Source organism: Medicago sativa, chromosome 6 (genome assembly GCF_051527215.1).
Source record: "Medicago sativa cultivar Bolivia chromosome 6, Bolivia_mono, whole genome shotgun sequence".
NCBI classification, from domain to species: Eukaryota; Viridiplantae; Streptophyta; class Magnoliopsida; order Fabales; family Fabaceae; genus Medicago; species Medicago sativa.
The window spans coordinates 92,104,118-92,125,390 of NC_140754.1; the positions used below are offsets into that span (position 1 = coordinate 92,104,118).

General features: G+C 33.9%; 1 protein-coding gene and 1 long non-coding RNA gene across 3 annotated transcripts; both read left to right on the plus strand.

The window, feature by feature from the left end:
• Positions 1–3,053: 3,053 nt before the first annotated feature.
• Positions 3,054–21,010, plus strand: LOC146918241 (cysteine-rich receptor-like protein kinase 44). 2 transcript variants are annotated; one of them, XM_085719876.1, is made up of 6 exons: positions 3,054–3,338; positions 5,710–5,920; positions 6,069–6,300; positions 6,389–6,539; positions 7,237–7,591; positions 20,937–21,010. In XM_085719876.1, exons 1-6 carry the CDS (start codon positions 3,054–3,056, stop codon positions 20,942–20,944), a joined length of 1,242 nt encoding a protein of 413 aa, XP_085576002.1. In that variant the 3' UTR covers positions 20,945–21,010. The 2 variants fall into 2 exon arrangements, with proteins under 2 accessions (XP_085576002.1, XP_085576001.1); XM_085719875.1 differs by lacking the exon at positions 20,937–21,010 and having other exon boundaries at positions 7,237–7,776.
• On the plus strand, positions 10,303–10,911 carry LOC146918242 (uncharacterized). The gene is made up of 2 exons (XR_015016081.1): positions 10,303–10,442; positions 10,564–10,911. It is a non-coding gene; the product is annotated as an uncharacterized LOC146918242 (long non-coding RNA).
• Positions 21,011–21,273: the final 263 nt, after the last annotated feature.

Below are 21,273 nucleotides of genomic sequence, written 5' to 3' on the forward strand. Positions count from 1 at the left end.
TTACCACCGCTGCCTCATGGAGCCATGAATCATTGACATTCATACCAAATAACATACTTTTATGAAAATTAACTTTCAAACCCGATACAGCTTCAAACAACAAAAGAACCGCCTTCATGGCTCGAACATTAGCCCAAGACTTAACGCCGACCAACAAAGTATCATCAGCAAACTGAAGATGTGACAGAAGAACTGGCATATGCGCACCAACACTGTAGGGAGTGAACAACCCATTTGACACCACCGCTGACATCATAACATTAAGACCTTCCGTAGCTAGTAAGAAAAGGAACGGAGAAAGAGGGTCCCCCTGACGAAGTCCCCTCTCAAAATTAAATTCATCTGTAGGGCAGCCATTAACTAACACTGAAGCCGTTGCCGTTGAGACACACTCCAAAATCCACGAACGCCACAAACTCGGAAAATTCATCTTGGCCATGACCTCATCTAGGTAACCCCAATCTACTGAATCATACGCTTTCTCAAAATCCACTTTAAACATAAGTAGCTCTTTCTTATACCTCTTCGCGTCATCAACAATTTCATTGGCTATCAAAATACCATCCAAAATCTGTCTTCCCTGAATGAACGCCGATTGAGAAGATGATACAACTTTTCCAACCACTACTCTCAACCGATTTGCCAAAACTTTAGAAAGAATTTTATAAACGCTACTCACTAAAGATATTGGACGAAAATCAGCCACCCGTTGTGGATTATCAACCTTTGGGATCAAAGCTATAAAAGTGGAATTAAGGCCTTTTGTTAACTTACCGTTATGATAAAATTCTGCAAAAAAATTCAGCAAGTCAACCTTCAACACATCCCAAAAATCTTTGAAAAAGCCCAAATTAATCCCATCAGGGCCAGGGCATTTAAAACTATCACACTCCCACACAGCTGCTTTAATTTCCTCCATAAGAAAAGGTTTAATTAAATCAGCCCCGTCTGTTGCCGATAACACTTTGAACATCAGCCCCTCTATGCTTGGCCGAGCCTGTAAATTGCTTTTGAAATGGTTAGAAAAATGTTGAAAAATCGTATGACGCACAGGTTCAACCCCTTCAATAATGGCACCATCAACTGACAGAGAAACAATAGAGTTTGACCTACTCCTGGCCGACATGATACCATGAAAAAATTTAGAGTTCGCGTCACCTTCCTTCAACCAGTTTACTATAGACTTTTGCCAATGCATACTAGCCTGAATTTTTGAAAATGCCAAGATGTCTGCTGAAATCAAATGCAGTTCGGCCACCTCTTGCTCGTTCAAAGAATTAATTTCTCCTAACTCATCCAAGACAGCCAAGCAATCCTTTGCATCCTTAATTTTACTATCAATATTAAGAGTGTGATTTAAATGCCAACTCCGCAAACTAACTTTAATCATCTTCGGTTTTTCTTTCAAAATAAAACCGCTCCAACCTTGAACCTGAAACGATTGCCATTTTTCTTTAACAAAATCACCATAACCTAGTGTGTCCGCCCAACATTTAAGCATACGAAAAGGTTTAGGACCCCAATTATCCTCATCAATGGTTAACACAATAGGACAATGATCAGATAATCCTCTTGGAAGTGCAAGTTGAATACAATTGGGAAACAAATCCAACCATGACTCCGAAAGAAGAAAACGGTCAAGACGGCTCATCGAGACGCCATCTCCACGATACCAGGTAAAATTACGACCATATAAAGGTAAATCCACAAGATAATTACCATCAATGAACTGATTAAAAGAAGCAAAGTCACCAGAAGAATTATCTACCCGGCCTCTTCTTTCATCACTAGATCGAACAACATTGAAATCACCAAGAACACACCAAGCAGCTTCATTGTGCAACATAAACAAATTAGACAACGCATTCCAAAGAACCTGTCGCCCCCTACTCTCACAAGGTGCATAAACATTTGCCAAACAAACCACTTCATTATTCTTTACAATGTTCCCTTTAATAATCAAACAATTATCAATGTTTACGGACATCCAAACATCCACCACACTCGGATCCCAAACAGTAATAATACCACCCGACGCACCAACAGAAGGTTTAAAGGAGAAAGCCATCGGATCTGATCCCCACAACGAACGACACAAAAAATCATCTACTACTTCCAACTTAGACTCTTGTATACACAAAACAGACGGCTTCCTTTCAGATACCAACCTCCTAACCTCCTTCTTCTTCTCAGCCGCCCTTAGACCCCTAATATTAAAAGAAATGATCTTCATAACAACCACCCTCACTCCCCAACTACTACACGCCTCCCTCAGCCCCTAAACCACCCTCACCTTCTTCACCTCCTTCGCCCTCTAGTCATTTTAGTCCCTGAATGCAGAGAAATTGCAAAACAGTCTACATTCAGGGATTAAAGTGACGAACGAAGTGACTAACAGAGTCACTTTGGTCAATTTGGTTCCTGAATAGAAAAGGAGTAGTCACCAGGAGTAGTCACTTTGGTCAATTTCAGGGATTAAAGTGACGAACGAAGTCTACATTCAGGGACTAAATTGACTAACAGAGTCTGCATTCAAGGACTAAATTGACTAACAGAGTCCACATTCAAGAACTATTTTGCAATTTATCTGCATTCAGGGATTAAAGTGACGACTCTTTTCCTATTCAAGGATTAAAGTGACTAATTCCCCAAAATTTAAATAATAAAGATAACAAGGTATTCAATTTTAGTGTTGATTTGAGACCCACTTCTCTCAATATCTAAGATTTTATTATTTCGAATGTCAATTATGCAAAAATAATTGTATAAATATCATTTTTTTTTTATATAAATGGACATACATTTTGTTTGTTGGTGTTAGCCCTTCAATTTAAAAAAGAAAGATAAATATTGTTTATTCAAGACGTTGGTACTTGGAAATCCAGAGTTTCTTCAAAAGATTAAATAAATTTGACTAAAACTTGTTCCACCAAGGTCTTTCGAAAAATTTGTCAATGACAGATAATTTGACACGTAACCAACAACTACCTTGTGAAAATAGTAGTTGAAGAGAAAGTAAACTATAAGTTGAGACATCATTTCAAAGTACAAACATGGACAACAAAAATCTACACAACGTGCGTAGTACTTTCTCTTTCCTCCACCAAATCCGCGTTGACTTTTCTGTTGACTATATCATGTTCTTCTCCAGGCTATGTTTCTGCTTGCAGAAGAAGCATGGCACAGACTCCGAAGATGGCGAGGATGATGATAAAGACACGGTGGATGCTGGTGACTCTTGTAATCTGTTGTTTGAGTTGAGTACTCTTCAGCTTGCTACCAATTTCTTCTCTGAGCTTAATCAACTTGGTCGTGGTGGCTTTGGTCCTGTTTATAAGGTTACATTTCTACTTTTAATTTTTTATATTTTTTTCTTTTAGAATCCAATAAAATTGTTTTTTTAATTGATATATGAAAGGGATTTATTTATTTCTTCAATGAAAGATAGTTTAATTTTAATGAAGTAATTGAGCTCAAGTCGTTAATGAGTTCAGTTAAAGACTTTAGCACCAGACATTTATACATTTATCGAAGACGTGTCAAGTGATCGACACCGATAATTACATTGAATTATGATTTTTTTTTCAAATTAATATCGGTCTCAACGTGTCCGTGTCGTATCCTGGTTGTGACAATCTTGGTCAAACATTACTTACCTTGGGCTGAAATTCGGATTATCAGAGCCCCTTTCCCTTGGAACTAGAGGGTTAAGACAAAAAAAAAGATAGTTTAATTGTTAATGATAAAATTAATAATTTAATTGTGATAGTTTAATTGTGATGATGAATTTGAATTGAATTGACTTGAAGTTACATATTACTTTTGGGATGAATAGATGTTAGGCATTAGTGAAGGGAAGTGTTAAATTTCTCATTGATATTATGCATATATGGAATGTAATCAATCCTATAAGGCTATGCTATAATACAATAGCGTGTAAAAAGAAGATAATCATATTGGTTGGAATCATTCTGATGGAACGAACGTTTACAATTGCTTCAGCCTATGATTATTTGTTACAAACTAGCCTTCGCCAACCAAATCCTTTGTTTAAGATATTTTGGCAATGGAAAGGGCCTGAGAGAATCAAACTGTTGCTTTGGAAGTTTGAAAGAGGTGTTTTAATGACAAATTCTGTTAGAAAAAAGCGTGGCATGACTAATGTTGAGACATGTCCTTTATGTAAGCTAGCCCCAGATAGGCAAGGAAACCGAGCTTCATGTTTTTATGGACTGTGGGAGAGGCAAATCTGTATGGTTGCATTTCCAGATGTCCATTGCAGGAAACATTTTTCTATACAAACAACAGTAGTGATGATTGTCTGAAAACTTGGTTAACAATGATGTAGCTGCAGGTTTGGGGCCCTGTACAGTTTTGTTCATAGCCACTCTGGCCCGTGTTTGGTGCAATCGTGACAATGTTGTTTTCGTTAGTGGGAATCACTCCACGGGGTGCATTATTTACCAATCTGAGAATATGGTTAGGGAATTTTGGACAGCAAATAATGAAATAGAGCTTAAAGCCTATCAATGATCATGCTCTTTAAGTAGCAGAGTAATGAAGCCTATTGTGTGGACTCCCCCTCCGTCCGGTCTGATAAAAATAAACTGTGACGCTGCAGTTTCTCAGTTGGGTTTGAAGGTAGCAGGCGGTGGTGTTGTGAGGGACTCAAATGGTTGTTTTCTTTGGGCTTTTGCTGTTAAATTGGGATCTTGCTCTGTGGCTAAAGCTAAACTGTGACCTGTTCTTTGGAGTCTGCAGTTGGTTAAAGAGAAGGGATTAGAGCATTTGTTGTGAAAATTGGATTCCTTGTAGCCGTTAAGGCAATCAACTCAGGTTGTGTGCTGACCCAGACTAGCTGCGGTTTGGTCAGGAATATTGAAGAGTTGATATGGATTTAGATTATGTCAAAATAAGTCATATTGTGAGAGAGGCCAACCAAGTCGCAGATAGTCTAGCTAAGTTCAGGCTATCTTTGGAATTCCCCTGTAGAACGTTTATGTGAATTCCTGTTTGTATTTCTAACTCTCTTTTGGTTTTTATTTTATCGACGATGTAGGGTTCCAATCTTCCCTTAAAGTGTTGTGGTAATTTAGGGATTCAGATTCCTGCATTCATGGCAACATACATTCATGTTGTCTGTTGAGAGAGTTCCACATTGGATGAGATATGGTCTGAAAAAAGTGTTTATAAGTGAGAGACATTTCTCACCTTACAAGTCGTTTTGTGAGGTTGAGTTAGGCTCGATCCAAAATTCTAAGACAGTCAGTAAATTTTATCTCATGGATTCATCCATTTGGGAACCAGTAAGAGATGATGTGGAGTTATGAATGAAACTAATGGTCCAGATTCATTGATTACGTGAATGTATGTTGTCTTGACTGTAGAAGATCCAAATTTGTAATTTAGGCCTAAGATTTGAATTGCGGTCATGGTTGCAATCCTTGATATCGCAGAAAATTTGGACAAATGCAACCGAGGCGATTGTAGAGACCTTGGAAATCTTTTCTTGAGATTGCAATTGCAATTGAAGATTGCAACAAAATCACGATTTAGATGGCTTGCTATTATGCAGTTGATCTTTTTAAAATGAAAACCAAATCATGCACAACACGAGAAAATTAAGATATCTGGATCTCACAAGTTACAATTTTTTTTATTTATTTTTTTTAACCGACATTTGACTAAATTATGCATGTTTTTCTGCAGGGGTTGATGCCTAATGGTGAAGAAGTAGCTATTAAAAAGCTGTCAATGGAATCTAGACAAGGAATTCGAGAATTTACCAACGAAGTTAGGCTATTGCTAAGAATTCAGCACAAAAATTTAGTCACTTTACTAGGTTGTTGTGCAGAAGGACCAGAAAAGATGCTTGTCTATGAGTATCTACCAAATAAAAGCCTTGATCACTTTCTTTTTGGTATTAAAAACAATTTCTAGTAGACATTGAGTAACTTGTCCAAAATTCTATTTCTCCTATGTTTTCTGATCGTTTCCCAACAATGATTGACAACAATTATATATATATATATATATATATATATATATATATATATAATGATTTTCAGATAAAAAGAGGTCTTTGGATTGGATGACACGATATCGAATAGTTACCGGTATTGCAAGAGGACTTCTCTACCTGCATGAAGAGGCCCCGGAAAGAATAATTCACAGAGACATTAAAGCCAGTAACATATTGCTTGACGAGAAATTAAATCCAAAAATTTCAGACTTTGGTTTGGCAAGGCTGTTTCCTGGAGAGGATACTCACGTGCAGACATTTAGGATTTCCGGTACACAGTGAGTAGTTTTGTTTTGCCACTTGTTTGTTGTTTTTTAATATTCTGATGTAGAAATCCTTATTCTTTTTTATGTTGATGAATCTTAGTGGTTACATGGCTCCTGAATATGCATTTCGTGGATATCTTTCTGTGAAGACTGATGTTTTCAGTTATGGAGTGTTGGTGTTGGAAATAGTAAGTGGGAGAAAAAACCATGATGTGAAGCTTGATGCAGAAAAGGCAGATCTCCTAAGCTATGTAAGTTGTTCTCATAGAAAGCGTGAAAGCAAATTTAGTATGTGCTTATTATTCTCGTGAGCTAAGAATCTTGTAATAAATTAATCATCAGCTGTTGCAATATTTATATTTTCTAAACATAGATAAATTCTACCCTACATGAAAATAGTCTGAAACCTTAACGCAAATGGCTGTTGCCATTCGGATGTAGAAGTTTTCAATCCTCTTTGTGCTCATAGCTGAAACACTGACTTGATCGGCAGGCGTTAAGGAAAAATGAGAAAAAACGAATCTGTGTGTATCAAAATTCAACTCATTCATTTTTTCTTATTTTTGTCGAATACACACCAATCAGGTTATTGTCTCAGTCGTAAGAAAGAAGAGGACCCAGGTTTCTTACTTCCAAGGGATGTCGTTGATTATTGTTTAGTTTCAGACTGTTTTTAAGTACTAATCCACTGTGGACCACCTAACTAGGTGATCCAGCATACCGTACAACCCGCCTCTAAATATATGCTTAGGATTAATAAAGCGAGTAAGTTCTATGTCTGAATCATGATACTTGTTCTTGATGAACAGATTACAAGCTTTGCATTGACATGTTTAGATCCCTGTTTGTTGATTTATATTGTCGAAGGGAATATACATGAAACTTCTTACCATAATGTGACAATTTCTTTCACATTTTTTACGATTTTTTTGGTTAACCTATTTGTAGGCATGGAAACTTTATCAAGGAGGGAAGATTATGGACTTAGTAGACCAAAGCATCGGTAAATACAACGGCGATGAAGCTGCAATGTGCATTCAGCTAGGTTTATTATGCTGTCAAGCAAGTCTAGGAGAAAGACCGGACATGAATTCAGTTAATCTTATGCTATCAAGCGATTCTTTCACTTTGCCAAGACCAAGTAGACCAGGAGTTCAAGGTCGTGTCGGAAAATGGAATACAACGACTACTTCTGCTTTGTCCAATACTAATAATGGTAGTAGTGCAACAAGAGCTTCAGGTGGTAGTAGTTTTGTAGAAGATTATTCTAGAAATTCTATCTCTACTTCTTCTTTTGATGAAGGTAGATAAATATACTGCTACATTCATAGAGTGTAATCAGCTCTCTATATTTATTTAAAGGTATATTCTTTTTGTAATGTTATATTTTCTTAGTACATAAATAATTAGTTTGATCTATAACAAGTTTGTGGATAGCTAAATGTATTCTTTTCATATAATTATAAAACATCTCAATTTGTACTAAAATCACACACTTAAAATAATCCGATTTCATAATGTCTAATGTGAAACCAAACATGTATTTGGTTGAAGTTCAAAGGAATAGCTTATAGTATGTTTGAAGTTCTATAAGTGATCTGACCTAAAGCTCTTGATTGATTACATAAAAGATTATTCTGTTTATTGTGAATTGTGATGTTGAATCAAACAATATATAACAATAAGTTCTGATTTACATATCCCAATTCAAAAACTCCCATATTAGCTGGTGTTTATATATACATTTAACTGAAAACTCAAACTACTAAATAGTTTTTTAACCAAAAGTATTGATGTATTGATAACAATAACCTTTTCATGGCAAGACATTTGCATTTTCTTCCCTTCTAAATCAAACACTGAATAAAATTTATAAATAAGCAGATAATTTTCATCCTATGACAAATAATATATCAAAAGCTACATTTGATAAACTAGGCCAAAGTATTTTATTTTTTTTGAAAATCACAAAAAAATTCAGAATCAAAGACAACTTGAACAAAATGTTAACAATTCATGAAAGGAAAATCAACATTTAGAAACAAAACCTAAGCTTTGGTGTGATGAAACTCAAACATTACACTCACAAAATTTAGAAACAAAACCTAAGCTTCATATCTGATCTTGCTCAATGAATCAACATGGACTTTGCCCAAATACTGTCGTTTATGTGGCTCTCTCCAATATCTTACACTCACAAGATCAGACATTACACATGCTGTCAATGAGCCATTTTCAAGATCCAACAAAAAGGACATATGTGCAATCAAACGCATTTTGCGATATATCAAAGGAACTTTAAACACACGTCCTTCAATATTTATCTCGAAGCTCAACAACGCTTGATTTTTTTTTTTTATGCAGATTGGATAGGTTGTCCAACTACTCGGAGAAGTACTATTGGTTATTGCATCTTTCTCGGATCAAATTATATATCATGGGATGGTCTCTCATTCGAGCGGCGAAGCTGAATATATGTCGCTGAGAACCATAGATGTTGAATCAACATGGCTCCAACATCTCCTCCATGTCCTCTGTATTCAACTTGAACATCTTCCACTCCTCTTTTGTGACAACAAAAGTCCAATTCAGTTGGCTCATAATCTAGTGTTTCATGCTTGGACCAAACACAATGTTTGGTTATCATTTCATTCGAGATAGAGTTACCACTAGTCATCTCCAACTTTATTTTTTAACCAAAGAGGTGCATCCAACCCCAAAATATTTTATCAAAGAAAGAGAAACAAAATAGAAGGGAGACATAAACCAAAATCCCCTAAAAATTGATAAACTTGTAGCCAGGCATACCAAGTCTATCTATCATGAACAAACAAGTTACATAAAAAGCCTGGAAAATTGGTTGAAATAGTAAGTTCAGTGATTGTTAAACCTATGGAAGCTAATTTATCTGCATATTGATTGCCCTCCCTGTATATATGCGTTACTGCAAAGTTCATTTCATTCAACATCAATTTACAGTTTTACCATCTATTCCTTAAACTGCAAGGCACCATGGAATTAGCATTTATCTCGATCGATCAACTTGTTTGACGAATAGTAGAATAAATCAAACAACAAATTTTCTGGTTAGGAAAATTTAGTCATGACATTGGATTTGCAAAACATTTGTGGATATCATAATGATGTCTTTTCGAAAATAAATCATTTCTAAAAACTATTTTTGTTTTTTACAAAAAAAAACTATTTTTTTAGTAATCAATACCAAATTATTTTGTATACGAATTTACTTTTTTGGAGACATCAAATTATAAATTGCGAAAGCATAACGAGAAGTCTCTTTCTAAAACAGCTTACTATGAACGCATGAATCATAATCTATTTTGTTATTCATTGTGAGTCATATGATTTATGTGAATGAGAATGTTGAAGAAATGCCGCTATTAAAATCTTTAGACTCATTCTCTATGATCAAATGATTTTATATAAATAAAATCCTACAACTATAGGAATTCTCCAAATTAGTGGCAAATTCAAAATTGCATTATTGGCGGATTCGTACCTTCAGTAATTGGTGGTGATCTAGACCCTCAATAATGCGAAAAAACCCATAATAACATTACCGGTAAAATAAACCCTCGATAATGCATAAAGTAGTATTAGTGGCGGATTTATCCGCCAATAATGTCAAACACCATGTTTAACTTGTGCATTAGTGGCGAATACAATATGTTTAACTTGTGCATAACTATGTTGTCACGTCAATTGTGCATTACACATACAAAATACTCTGTAATGTTCCAATTATTCTTTTTTATTTAAAATTTCCTTTTCTATCCTCAAAAGTTGAAAAATTAATTAATAAAGAATGAATTTTAATGATTAACAAGTTTTTTAAGTTACCCCTTTCTTGAATGTGCTAAAGTGAAAAACACAACTTAATGATCTACTGAAGAGACATCTAGTAATTATTCTTATTTTAGGGAGTTTTTTTTCTTCTTCTTTTCAACTACTTAAGAGCTATACATATTTAATTGTTTTTAGCTCAACATGTGTTTTATACATTATAAATTTATCAAATAATTTTTTTGTTTGTTACATGCAAAGAGAGAAAAATATGGCTAAAACTCTCAATTTTATTTATGCTATGATTTTATTTGTTTTTCTATTTCTAATTATTGCAAAGAAAGTTTACGGTAAACTATTTTTTCATCCTTTACGAATTTACTTCTTTGCTTTTGAAGTATGTATACAATATTTTATCTTGTTTGTAGTAACAATATTTGATTGTCTTTTTTATTTTATTTTTTATTACAGCATATATCCCATGTAAAACTCGTTTAGATTGTCCAAACACTTACTTATGGACATTTCCTCGGATGTGGAAGTGCATTAACTGCCGATGTAGATATTTATATTTTTTCGAGTGATGACACTAATTGTATGAGTATGAGACCCATCAGAGTATACAAACACCATGTAGGGAATAATGAATTATTACACTAGTAAATAATATATTTAATATACTTTATGCCAATAATTGTATTTTTTATTTTTTTACTTTCTATAAGCTGTTGAAATGAATGAAATGAGGCACTAAGAATATTATAATTAGATTATGTAAAAAAACGAATATTAAAATTAAATATTATAATTAGATTGCCATCTTCTCTCTTAATTTCGGATGTATCATCATTGCCTCCAATTTCGGCAGACCACGAGCACCTCAAATTCTTGTGTCCTTTGGAACTTTGAGCACCTCAAATTTCTTGAAAGATTCAAACCATTACACAAGCTACACGTCCTTCTAGATCTAGATTCAAATTCTAACAAAGAATTATGAAGAAAGTGTTTTCTTATGTTTTTGAGAGAATGAGAGAAGAGAGAAAAGTAATGAATGAATTCAGGGTCAAATGAGGTTAAGTTATATTTATATCTCTGAGTACAAAGTGTAAAAATTTCCTTAATTTTTCGAAAATACAATGTCTAAATCAATTCACGCATATGCCGAATCGATTCAGATGATTAGATTTGAATCTCGACAGCGTATGAAGAGTGAATCAATTCAATATAGAGCCATAACTCCATGTTTTCTTTGAATCGATTCAAACAATCAATTTTGACTTTTGAATCGATTCAAATACACAAAAACACTTTTTAAATGAGTTGAAAAGCATAAGACACCCAAAAATTAACCAAGGAGTACTCCCATGTGATTTTATGCATGCGAAGAGTTTTATGCAAGGAGTACTCCCATGTTGTAATCTTAAAGGGACAAAATACACATGATCTAAAACTTTCCTAGACCATGAGGTATCACTCAACCGAAACCTATGATAAAACATAGAACTACAACCACCTATCATGATATTAAAATAGTTAAGTTAAAAAAATTATTTTACTTCTTTTTTTTTTTGATAAAAAAATTATTTTACTTCTAAGACTATAACTAAGTCTGATTTCATAATATTGTCACACATGCAATTCTCAAACAATCCAATTTATATTTCTCTTCATCGGATAGTATCACAACACATTTTATGTACCTTAATGAATTATGCTTTACTCAAGTTCTTGGCATTTTATGTACCTCAATGAAGGGCTTCAAACGGAAGTACCTTGTTGCACATTAAATGCTTTCTGAGTGTATATCAATCAAATTAATTTAGCTAAGAAGATCACAAGCTTTAGAAAATTCACTACGAAAATTATGAATCCTCTAAGTGAATTTACAGGTGTTTGAAGCCTTCGCATGCACTGTTTCCTTAGCCAATAAGTCCAACTTGTTACACGTGATATTTGATAATCACTTATCTTTTTTTGGTGGTGGCCGGGGTTTTTCAAACCCCGGACCTTGCATATTTTATGCATTGTCCATACCAACTGAAATGCAAGTTTCACGAGGACCACAAACACTTATCTAAAAATACTGTGTGAAATCTTAGAATCAAGAAAGCAATCATTTCAAAAATTGTTTAAAATATGTGATACCAATTTCAAGAAAAAATGTGTCATATGTACTTTTCACATATGTTTTTGAGAAAATCAATCTTTAAAGTTGTGCACAAAAACTAAATATTTCACCATGTTAGCTTTTTAGGCTGGTTTTATAGATAAAAGATGTCAAATTTTTGTTTAATATTTAGTAATATTGTCTTAAAGTGTGCGTACTAAGTTTTTTTTTAGTCAAGTAGTCTATTAGTTAGAAATTCACCTCTTAAGGTAAGCAAGTGAGGTGTTCGAAGTTCGAACTTCGACCCCTATATATAAAATGCAATGTCCCTATCAACTAAGTTAAGCTCACGGAGACTCCAATTTTTATATTGTACTTATATTTACGCGTTTAAGAGCTATATTTATTTATTTTTTAAATTTCAATAATATATTTATTATATTTTATATTATATTTTTATATACATATCTTAAACATATCATATCATATATTTTTATTGAATGATGTGTCATTGTATCAATATATATCGTATCCAATACTCCTAACCGTTAACAATCATCTCCAATCAAAAACTTTGCAACAACTAACTAAGTTGCATGTTGGATAGAGAGGGCCTTTGGTATCGAGTCTTGAAGGCTCGGTACGGGGAGGAGGGAGGCCGTTTGCAGGTTGGTGGTAGGGAGAGTTCGGTGTGGTGGCGGATGTTTCGGGGTATCCGCGATGGTGTTGGGTTGGGGGTGGGCAATTGGTTTGAGGCTAATATCCGGAGGGTGGTGGGTGATGGTAGTAGCACTTATTTTTGGACAGATAATTGGGTGGGCGGAGTCCCGCTTTGGTACAAATTCCCTCGCCTTTTTGATCTAGCTACCGATAGGTGGGTAACCGTGAAGGATATGGAGAGGCGGGGGTGGGAGGAGCGGGGGCTGTTTGGGTGTGGCGGAGGCGCTTGTTAGCTTGGGAGGGGGAGTGTGTTTCGGAGTGCTCGTTTTGTTGCATGATATTATTTTGCAGGATCATATCCTTGACAGATGGAGGTGGTCTCTTGATCCCATTAATGGCTATTACGTTAAAAGGACGTATCGATTTCTCACGATGGTTGATGCACCTCTTGATCATAGCCCGTCCGTTGATGTTTGGCTTAAGCAAGTTCCGCTTAAGGTTTCTTTGTTTGTTTGGAGACTTTTTTGTAACATGCTTCCGACCAAAGACAATCTCGTCCGCATCATATTATCCACATCGATGATAACATTTGTGTGGGTGGGTGTGGCACCCAAGAAACCGCGGATCACCTCCTCTTTAGTTGCGTCCCTTTTAGCAACGTGTGGTCTGCGGTTTTGAAGTGGCTTCACTTATCCTTCGTCGCCCCTTCCGGAGCAGAATCATTTTCATCGCCTTGGTCGATGGCCGGGTTACCTCGATCTTCTCACACGTTCTTTCAGATAATTTGGACGGCTTGTGTTTGGGTTATCCGGAAGGAAAGGAACAATAGGGTTTTTCATCGAAGGTTGCAAATTCTAATTATTTAGCAAAAAGGGTCAAATTGTTATCGTTTCAAAGTGGCTTAAGGCAAATATGCTTTCTTTTGTCTTTAGCTATCATGAATGGTGGCAGCACCCTCTCGTCTTGTTTGGGCATTTGTCCGTAATCTCCCTGTTTTTCTTTTCTTTTCTTCGGTTCCCGTGTTTTTGCATCAGTGACTATATTTTGTACTTTGTTTTGGTGATTCTCTTTTGCACGCCTTGTGCGAGATGAATCACTAGTGGTAATATAAATTTCATTTTGGCTTGTTAAAAAAAAAAAAAACTAACTAAGTTGCAACATTTAAAAAAATTAAAATGTGGGTGCAGTTTCAAAAAGTTTCCCTTTGAATATATCAGAGTCTAAGTTTTAGATTGTGGTGGTTGTGATAGTTGATAATAGATAGAATTGCAATCAAATATTGTTTATGAAACCTCCATTTTGTAACGAAGTCATATTCCCTGCATTGAAGGAATTCTACATTTTGTGGATGCTCATATTTCAATCAGGTAAGGCGTTGTATAGCTGAGCTGCCCCTTATGGAACTCTTGCCACCACACTTTACCTTGTTCATCTAATGTACCATTGTCTCTTGCTTAGAAATATAATTGGATTCAATATTTAAAAGAAGCAAATTTTAGTTGGACTAGATTTGTATTTTAATCCCAAAAGCATCGTAACTGGATTGTTCAATTTGATCATCAAATTACTTATGTCCTACGAATTATTTAGAGTAATTAATTTGGTTCCACATAGTGCATGTAATGACCAATTGAATTCTACCATTCAAACCTTGTCTTATATGATCATTCAGTTTATATGATCATTCAGTTTAAGATACTTTTGTGGAAACATAAACATCTTTTTGTAACTATAAGCAATTGACATAATTAATTAATGATATGTGCTCTATAAAATTGGCATAAACTTAAAAGTTCAACTTCTAAAAGGCATTGGATAAATGCTTTCTTTCAATATCATCGTTATGAGCTGCTACTGAATTATTTTTTATTTATCTTCCACTAAAGCTTAAAGTAGCAAGAAAGGGGAACTGCAAATAGTCCCACATCGACAGAGAAAACTAGTATGAGCGTGTTTATAATGGTGAAGGTGCCCTCATGGTACATGCGTGACAATGGATTTTGTAAATCACACAAATTTACAAGAACCTGTTGTCAAAGATTTTTGGGTAGCTATGTGAATGTGAGAGAGAATTTTTCTCTAAAAGTGTGTTTAGAAATTGGAAATTGATGTTAATCATTTTTATTTTTTGGAGAGACATGGTTCAAAGAAATCAAGTTAGGTTGTGTGTTGTGGTTTGGACAGGAACATTGAATAGTTGATGAGGATTTTTTTATTATGTTAAAATAAGCCATGTTGTGAGAGAAGCCAACCAAGTTGCAGATGGTTCCTTGTCAAAATAAGCTAAGCTCGGACTATCTTTAGAAGTACCTTGTAGAATGTTAAATGTCGATCCCTGTTTTATTTTATAAGTTTTGCAAGGGGATTTTAGTTTAGGTTTTCTTTTCGTTCGGTGGGGCTTTGCTCCTTACCGAGAGAGAGAGAGAGAGCTTGAGAGAGAGAGAGAGAGAGAGAGAGAGAGATGTTTTCATCTTCGTTAAATAAATTTTATGCTAATTTTAGTTTTTATTTAATTGAGGATTTAAGAGTTCCAATCTTCCCTTAAGAGTTGCTTCTCGTGAAATATTAGTTTTGAAAAAATGTGTCATATGTACTTTTCACATATGTTTTTGAGAAAATCAATCTTTAAAGTTGTGCACTAAAACTTAATATTTCACGATGTTAGCTTTTTAGGCTGGTTTTATGGATAAAAGATGTCAAATTTTTGCTTAATATTTAGTAATAATGTCTCAAAGTCTGCGTACTAAGTTTTTTAGTCAAGTAGTTTATTAGTTAAAAATTTACCTCTTAAAAGTGAATAAGTAAGGAGTTTGGAGTTGCAACATTTAAAAAAATTAAGATGTGGGTGCAGTTTCAAAAAGTTTCCCTTTGAATATGTGAGTCTTGGTTTTAGATTGTGGTGGTTGTGATAGTTGATAATAGATAGAATTGCAATTAAATATTGTTTACGAATCTTATTTTTAAATTCTCAAATTCTACCAATCCGAATCTTATTTTTAAGTAGAGATTGCCCAAATTATTCATGAACTTTTCGCAAACCTTGGTCAAAATAGTTGACTTCAACATGCACATAATTTTAGTTCACATTATTGTGATGCCTTAAACATTAACGTTGCTGCATTAAATTAACAAATTTGGAAAAAAATGTTGGAGTGACAATGATAAAAGATTGATAATAGACATTGCATAGACAACAAAAAAAAATATGAACATGTTGTAATCAGGATGGAGAATTAACCGAAGTGAGATTAGATATCTCTGAGTACATATTTCAATCAGGTAAGGCTTTGTATAACTGAGCTGCCCCTTATATATGGAACTTTTGCCTCCACATTCACCTTGTTCATCTAATGTACCATTGTCTCTTAGAAATATAATTGGATTCAATATTTAAAATAAGCAAATTTTAGTTGGACTAGATTTGTATTTTAATCCCAAAAGCATCATAACTGGATTGTTCAGTTTGATCATCAAATTACTTGTGTCCTACGAATTATTTAGACTAATTAAATTGGTTCCGCATAGTGTCTGTTATGACCAATTGAATTCTACAATTCAAACCTTGTCATATATGATCATTCAGTTTAAGATACTTTTGTGGAAACATAAACATCTTTTTGTAACTATAAGCAATTAACATAATTAATTAATGATATGTGCTCTATAAAATTGGCATAAACTTAAAAGTTCAACTTCTAAAAGGCATTGCAAACTAGTATGAGTGTGTTTATAATGGTGAAGGTGCCTTCATGGTACATGCTTGACAATGGATTGTGTAAATCACGCAAATTTACACGAATCCGTTGTCGTAGTTTTTTTGGATTCTTATGTGAAAGAGGGAATTTTTCTCTAAAGTGTGTTTAGAAATTGGAAATTGATGCTAATCATTTTCTGGAGAGACATGGTTCAAAGGGATCAAGTTAGGTTGTGTGTTGTGGTTTGGACAGGAACATTGAATAGTTGATGAGTATTTTTTTTATTATGTTAAAATAAGCCATGTTGTGAGAGAAGCCAACCAAGTCGCGATAGTTCCTTGTCAAAATAAGCTAAGTTCGGACTATCTTTAGAAGTACCTTGTAGAATGTTAAATGTCGATCCTTGTTTTATTTTATAAGCTTCGCAAGGGGATTTTAGTTTAGGTTTTCTTTTCGTTCTGGTGGGGCTTTGCTCCTTACCGAGAGAGAGAGAGAGAGAGAGAGAGAGAGAGAGAGAGAGAGAGAGAGAGAGGGGGGGGGGGAGGGAGGGAGGGAGAGGGAGAGAGAGAGGTTTTCATTTTCGATAAATAAATTTTATGCTAATTTTAGTTTTAATTTAATTGAGGATTTAAGAGTTCCAATCTTCCCTTAAGAGTTGCTTCTGGTGAAATATTAGTTTTAAAAAAAAAGTGTCATATGTACTTTTCACATATGTTTTTGAGAAAATCAATCTTAAAAGTTGTGCGGTAAAACTTAATATTTCACGATGTTAGCTTTTTAGGCTGGTTTTATGGATAAAAAGATGTCAAATTTTTGTTTAATATTTAGTAATAATGTCTCAAAGTCTGCGTACTAAGTGTTTTAGTCAAGTAGTTTATTAGTTAGAAATTTACCTCTTAAAAGTGAATAAGTGAGGAGTTTGGAGTTCGAACTCCGACCCTACATATAAAATGCAATGTCCCTATCAACTAAGTTAAGTTCATGGGGAATCCAATTTTTATATTGTACTTATTTACACGTTTAAGAGCTATGTTTATTTATTTTTTAAATTTCAATAATATATTTATTATATTGTATTTTTATATACATATCATAAACATATTGTATCATACTTCCCTAAAAAAAAACATATTGTATCATATATTTTTATTGAATGATGTGTCATTATATCAATATATATCGTATCCAATACTCATAATCGTTAACAATCATCTCCAATTAAAAACTTTGCAACAACTAACTAAGTTGCAACATTTAAAAAATTTAAAATGTGGGTGCAGTTTCAAAAAGTTTCCCTTTGAATATGTTAGAGTCTAGGTTTTAGATTACTAGACTATTGACCCGTGCTACAGTACGAGCCATACCATGTAGAAGTTAAAAACACGCTATCACGTATCCTTTCAACCATAACCTCAAACTGGTTGTTGTTGGGGTCGATAAAAGTTGCGTAATCACCTAGAGATGCTCCAAAATCAGAGACAAATGTTTTTGGCAACATAAGTGCACCCCGGAAAACATACATATGAAATTTGTAAGCGACAAAAATGATCAAATGAACTTTTAATTTGAATTGTTTACATTTATAAAAACACAAGATTAGTAGTCTTGCACTCACATCCGTTACATGGAACCGAAGTCGAAGAGTTCTATATTGAACTCACAATCTGTTAACAAACTTGTCCAAATCCGTTATAGGATTTGGATTTAATGGAGTTGAAAAAGATCAAAGATTCAAAAAAATTAGCGCAAGCTGAAAAATATAAACGAAACAACACATAAGAGATCAAGAAAGAAGATGAAACATTGTACCCTTCAAACGAGTGCAATGCTAAGAGAGTTAGTGCATTAATTTCCATTGTTAAGTATAAAACTGCGTTTTGATGTAAAAATGAGGTAGGAGAGGATAATTAGTATGCAATCGTTAATATTGAAAGTTTCTCAAGTTAACATGAGGAGAGGATATGGTTTAAAAGTTTGGAGGGGATTGTTAATCGAATTGGCATTAACTACGTTTTCAATTGCCATTAAAAGCGTGTTATTCGTTTTCAATTGCATTAAAAGTGTGTTATTCGTTTTCAATTAGCATTAACTAAGTTATATGAGAGAAAATGAGGAGTTTGAGAATAGAGATCGAATCAACGGGTGAGATTAGATTAGCATGTTTAGGAGGGAAAAATGCTAGGGATTAGGGCAAATTAGGGCAACACGTTTGCCAACCAAGTCTAGCTTTTATAATAATAAAGGATGGTGGTTGTGATAGTTGATAATAGATAAAATTGCAATCAAATATTGTTTATGAAACCTCCATTTTGTAACGAAGTCATATTCCCTGCATTGAAGGAATTCTACATTTTGTGGATGCTCGTCAAGATGAGACAATCTAATTTTTTTTTTTAACTACAAAAAACTAACCTTAAATTTAGACAATTAAAACTTATAAAACGGAAATCGATGTCATATTTTTAAATAGAGATTTACAACCTGAACGCCGTGGTCCAAATTATTCATGAACTTTTTTGCAAACCTTGGTCAAAATAGTTCACTTCAACATGCACATAATTTTAGTTCACATAATTGTGATGCCTTAAACAATAACGTTGCTCCATTCAATTTCTTAAATTAACAAATTTGGAACAATAATGTTGGAGTGCCAAGGATAAAAGATTGATAATAAACATTGCAAAGACATGTACCAAAAAAAAAAAAACATTGCAAAGACAAAAAAAAAACATTAACATGTTGTAATCAGGATGGAGAATTAACCGAAGTGAGATTAGATATCTCTGAGTACATGCATATTTCAATCAGGTATATACTGAGCTGCCCCTTATGGAACTTTTGCCACCACATTCACCTTGTTCATCTAATGTACCATTGTCTCTTAGAAATATAATTGGATTCAATATTTAAAAGAAGCAAATTCTAGTTGGACTATATTTGTATTTTAATCCCAAAAGCATCATATAACTGGATTGTTCAGTTCGATCATCAAATTACTTATGTCTTACGAATTATTTAGACTAATAAAATTGGTTCCATATAAGGTTCCATATAAAATTGGTTCTTGGTTCCATATAAAATTGGTTCCATATAGTACCTATTATGACCAGTTGTAGATTACGAATTATTTAGACTAATAAAATTGGTTCCATATAAGGTTCCATATAAAATTGGTTCTTGGTTCCATATAAAATTGGTTCCATATAGTACCTATTATGACCAATTGAATTCTACCATTCAAACCTTCTCTTATATGATCATTCAATATGATCATTCAGTTTAATGATCATTCAGTTTAAGATACTTTTTTTTTTTTTTTTGTAGTGGCCGGGGTTTGAACCCCGGACCTTACATATATATTATGCATTGTCTAAACCAACTGAACTAAGCTCACGAGGACAGTTTAAGATACTTTTGTGGAAATATAACAGTCGTTTTGTAACTATATGCAATTAACATAATTAATTAATGATATGGGCTCTATAAAATTGGCATAAACTTAAAGTTCAACTTCTATAAGGCATTGGATAAAAGCTTTCTTACAATATCATCGTTATGAGCTGTTATTGAATTATTTTTTATTTATCTTCCATTAAAGCTTAAAGTAGCAAGAAAGGGGCACCGCAAATAGTCCCACATCGACTGAAAAACTAGTATGACTGTGTTTATAATGGTGAAGGTGCCTTCATGGTACATGCTTGACAATGGCTTTTGTAAATCACGTAAATTTAGACAAACCCGTTGTCGAACGAGTAATTCTGTCTCAGTGAATCATAATACATAATAATACTAGAAACGGTTCGTTTTAATTTTAATAAAACGAGTAAGTTATGTCTCGAATCATGATAACGGTTCGTTTTAATAAAACGAGTAAGTTATGTCTCTGAATCATGATAGTTCTGGATGAACATAGTACACCTTTTGCATTGACGTTCGTTTTAATAAAACGGTTCGTTTTAATAAAACGATCCGTCTCTCGAATCATAATACTAGTTCGTTTTAATAAAACGGTTCTTTTTAATAAAACGAGTGAGTTATGTCTCTGAATCATGATAGTTCTGGATGAACATAGTACACCTTTTGCATTGACGTTCGTTTTAATAAAACGAGTAAGTTATGTCTCTGAATCATGATAGTTACGGGATGAACATAGTACACCTTTTGCATTGACATGTATAGTTTATCTTATGCTATCAAGTGATTCCTTCACTTTGCCAAGACCAAGTAGACCAGGAGTTCAAGGTCGTGTCGGAAAATGGAATACGACCACAACTTCTGCTTTGTCCAATACTAATGGTAATAGTGCAACAAGAGCTTCAGGTGGTAGTAGTTTTGTAGAAGATTATTCTAGAAATTCTATATCTACTTCTTTTTTGATGAAGATAGATAAATTTATTGCTACATTCAGAGTGTAATCAGCTCTCTATATTTATTTAAAAGTATATTCTTTTTGTAATGTTATATTTTCTTAGTACATAAATAATTAGTTTGATCTATAACAAGTTTGTGGATAGATAAATGTATTCTTTTCATATAGTCATTAAACATCTCAATTTGCACTAAAATTACTCACATCAGATGTTATAACGTTTCACTGTCCCTTCCCTTATTTTTGTCTCTGTCTATTTTTTTGACCGGATCAAATCCGACCCAATGCGTTCATGACTGGTTGCAAGATCGGACTGAATTTTGTACTGCCCTAAAAAAAGGTGACTTCCA

What these genes read in the sequence shown, in the direction of transcription:
- LOC146918241 (XM_085719876.1), top strand. Translation starts at nt 3,054, where the DNA reads ATGGACAACAAAAATCTACACAACGTGCGTAGTACTTTCTCTTTCCTC. An exon ending in GCTTTGGTCCTGTTTATAAG is followed by an intron (nt 3,339 to 5,709) that starts GTTACATTTCTA and finishes GTTTTTCTGCAG; the next exon opens with GGGTTGATGCCTAATGGTGA. An exon ending in CCTTGATCACTTTCTTTTTG is followed by an intron (nt 5,921 to 6,068) that starts GTATTAAAAACA and finishes AATGATTTTCAG; the next exon opens with ATAAAAAGAGGTCTTTGGAT.